The 1664-nt window shown below is 39.8% G+C and overlaps 1 protein-coding gene across 1 annotated transcript in view; it reads right to left on the reverse strand.

The window, feature by feature from the left end:
• Positions 1–668: 668 nt before the first annotated feature.
• The window catches only part of LOC109967045 (serine/arginine repetitive matrix protein 3-like), a 15395-nt gene continuing 14399 nt past the window's right edge, over positions 669–1664 (reverse strand). The window contains exon 8 of the mRNA XM_020612370.1: positions 669–679. Within this exon, the coding sequence (XP_020468026.1) occupies positions 669–679 (11 nt within the window). The remainder of the gene's footprint in view (positions 680–1664) is intronic.

Here is a 1664-nt window from a genome sequence, read left to right on the forward strand (position 1 = left end):
AATAAGTGACATGAGACTGAACAAATGGTAAGGAAGACTTTGGGTGATCCCTGATTGTATCGCCAGTTTCTTTACTGTACTACTGAAGACAGAAGAGGCACTACAGAGCCTGCAGGTGTCTTTGCTAAGCTAGGTTACATCACAAACACCCTCTTTTTGAATCTGGTAACCAGGGAAAGTTCAGAAACATGGTGGGTCCATTATACAAGGGATTTGAGTATGTGGTGGCTGGAAACATACAGTACAGAAGAGATGTTTTGGTTCTGTTTGAGGCTGCTCTTCCACTCCCCAGTATCGACAGAGCCAAAATGGCTTGCATTAAAGTGAACCATTACAATAGGCCAGCAAGGTAATGGCAGTCGTCGGAGTAATTGTGGGAGACAGCTCAGTTCCACTGGCTAAAATCAGAGCATTTTAAACACACAGCAATGAATCTACACACTGCTCGCTACAAGTCCTTGCCGCAATAAGAAAGTGATTTTCAAATAGCAATACATCTGCAGCCATCTCATCTTCAAAACATGTTCCAACTGCTTTATAGCTTGTGGCAAAATAATAAATAACCCAATAAATAAACTAATAAATACAGTTGATCAATAAATAGCTGTGGTCAAGACAAATATGTGCATGGACTTTTTGCAGACAGTTTTCAGTATCATACAGCAGCCTTAGATCCAGGCTACAATGGAGGACACAGAAACAATTTACCTTACTGGTCATTGCAGAGGAGGTACACACACACATACACAGTCTCTCTCTTTCTCTCACACACACACACAAATACAGAATCAACATAATCGTTTAAGTGTGGAAGAGAATAAAGATACATCATACATGTTTTTCACCTCTGTATGCAGATGTCTGACATACTGTATACAGTAGGCCAGAGGGCAGCATAGACGCTCCCTGGAATCTTTAATCACAACCGAGTACTCTCCTACTGTAGGAGCAGCATGTCTCTCCCGATGCATTATGCTAAACAAACCTCCTATAGGGAATATACAGTGCATAGTTTACAAAGCCAGAAATGAGAGTTTACATCTATACAGGCAAACCTATACAATTTTTAATCATAAAAAGCTTTCTTCTTGTTGGTTCCTATTTCATTCACTAACTTCTCTTTTGTTCTCACTTTAGTTGATCTCCGAGCTCCAGTGAAATGAATACATGATAAGGGGAAAAAAGTTTCTGAAATGTACAGCAAGCCATTGATGTGTCCTCTCTTTGTCTTCTACTCAGCTCCGATTGTTAGGTTATGTCTATATATTCATATAGTATATAGTTTTAATTGATTAATTTTTGGTTGTTTTGTGGAGGAAGAGAAAGAAAGTGCTAGCATACAGCAAGATTTGTTCTCTGGGCCACACACCAAATTCATTTCTGACATGTGGTAACCCATTTCCTTGAATACCTTGGATATGTGAAGACATGAACAGTGGCAGTCAATTTCATAATAATGTGCTATATCAAAATACATTTCTCCTCTTTGTTCCAAGCTCTGTATTAGAGAGGGATAATGGTCATACAGTAGGTCGAGGAGTTTGAGCCCTGGACTGTACAGCAGTGCTGGCACTGTTGAGGGAGATACATGATTTCTGAACTGGAGCACAGTAAATTTAACAGGACATCTTCTTTGTCTGTTCCATTCAGAAGCCATGGCTGTC

The sequence above is a fragment of the Monopterus albus genome, unplaced genomic scaffold (assembly GCF_001952655.1).
Source record: "Monopterus albus unplaced genomic scaffold, M_albus_1.0 scaffold124.1, whole genome shotgun sequence".
Lineage (NCBI taxonomy): Eukaryota > Metazoa > Chordata > Actinopteri > Synbranchiformes > Synbranchidae > Monopterus > Monopterus albus.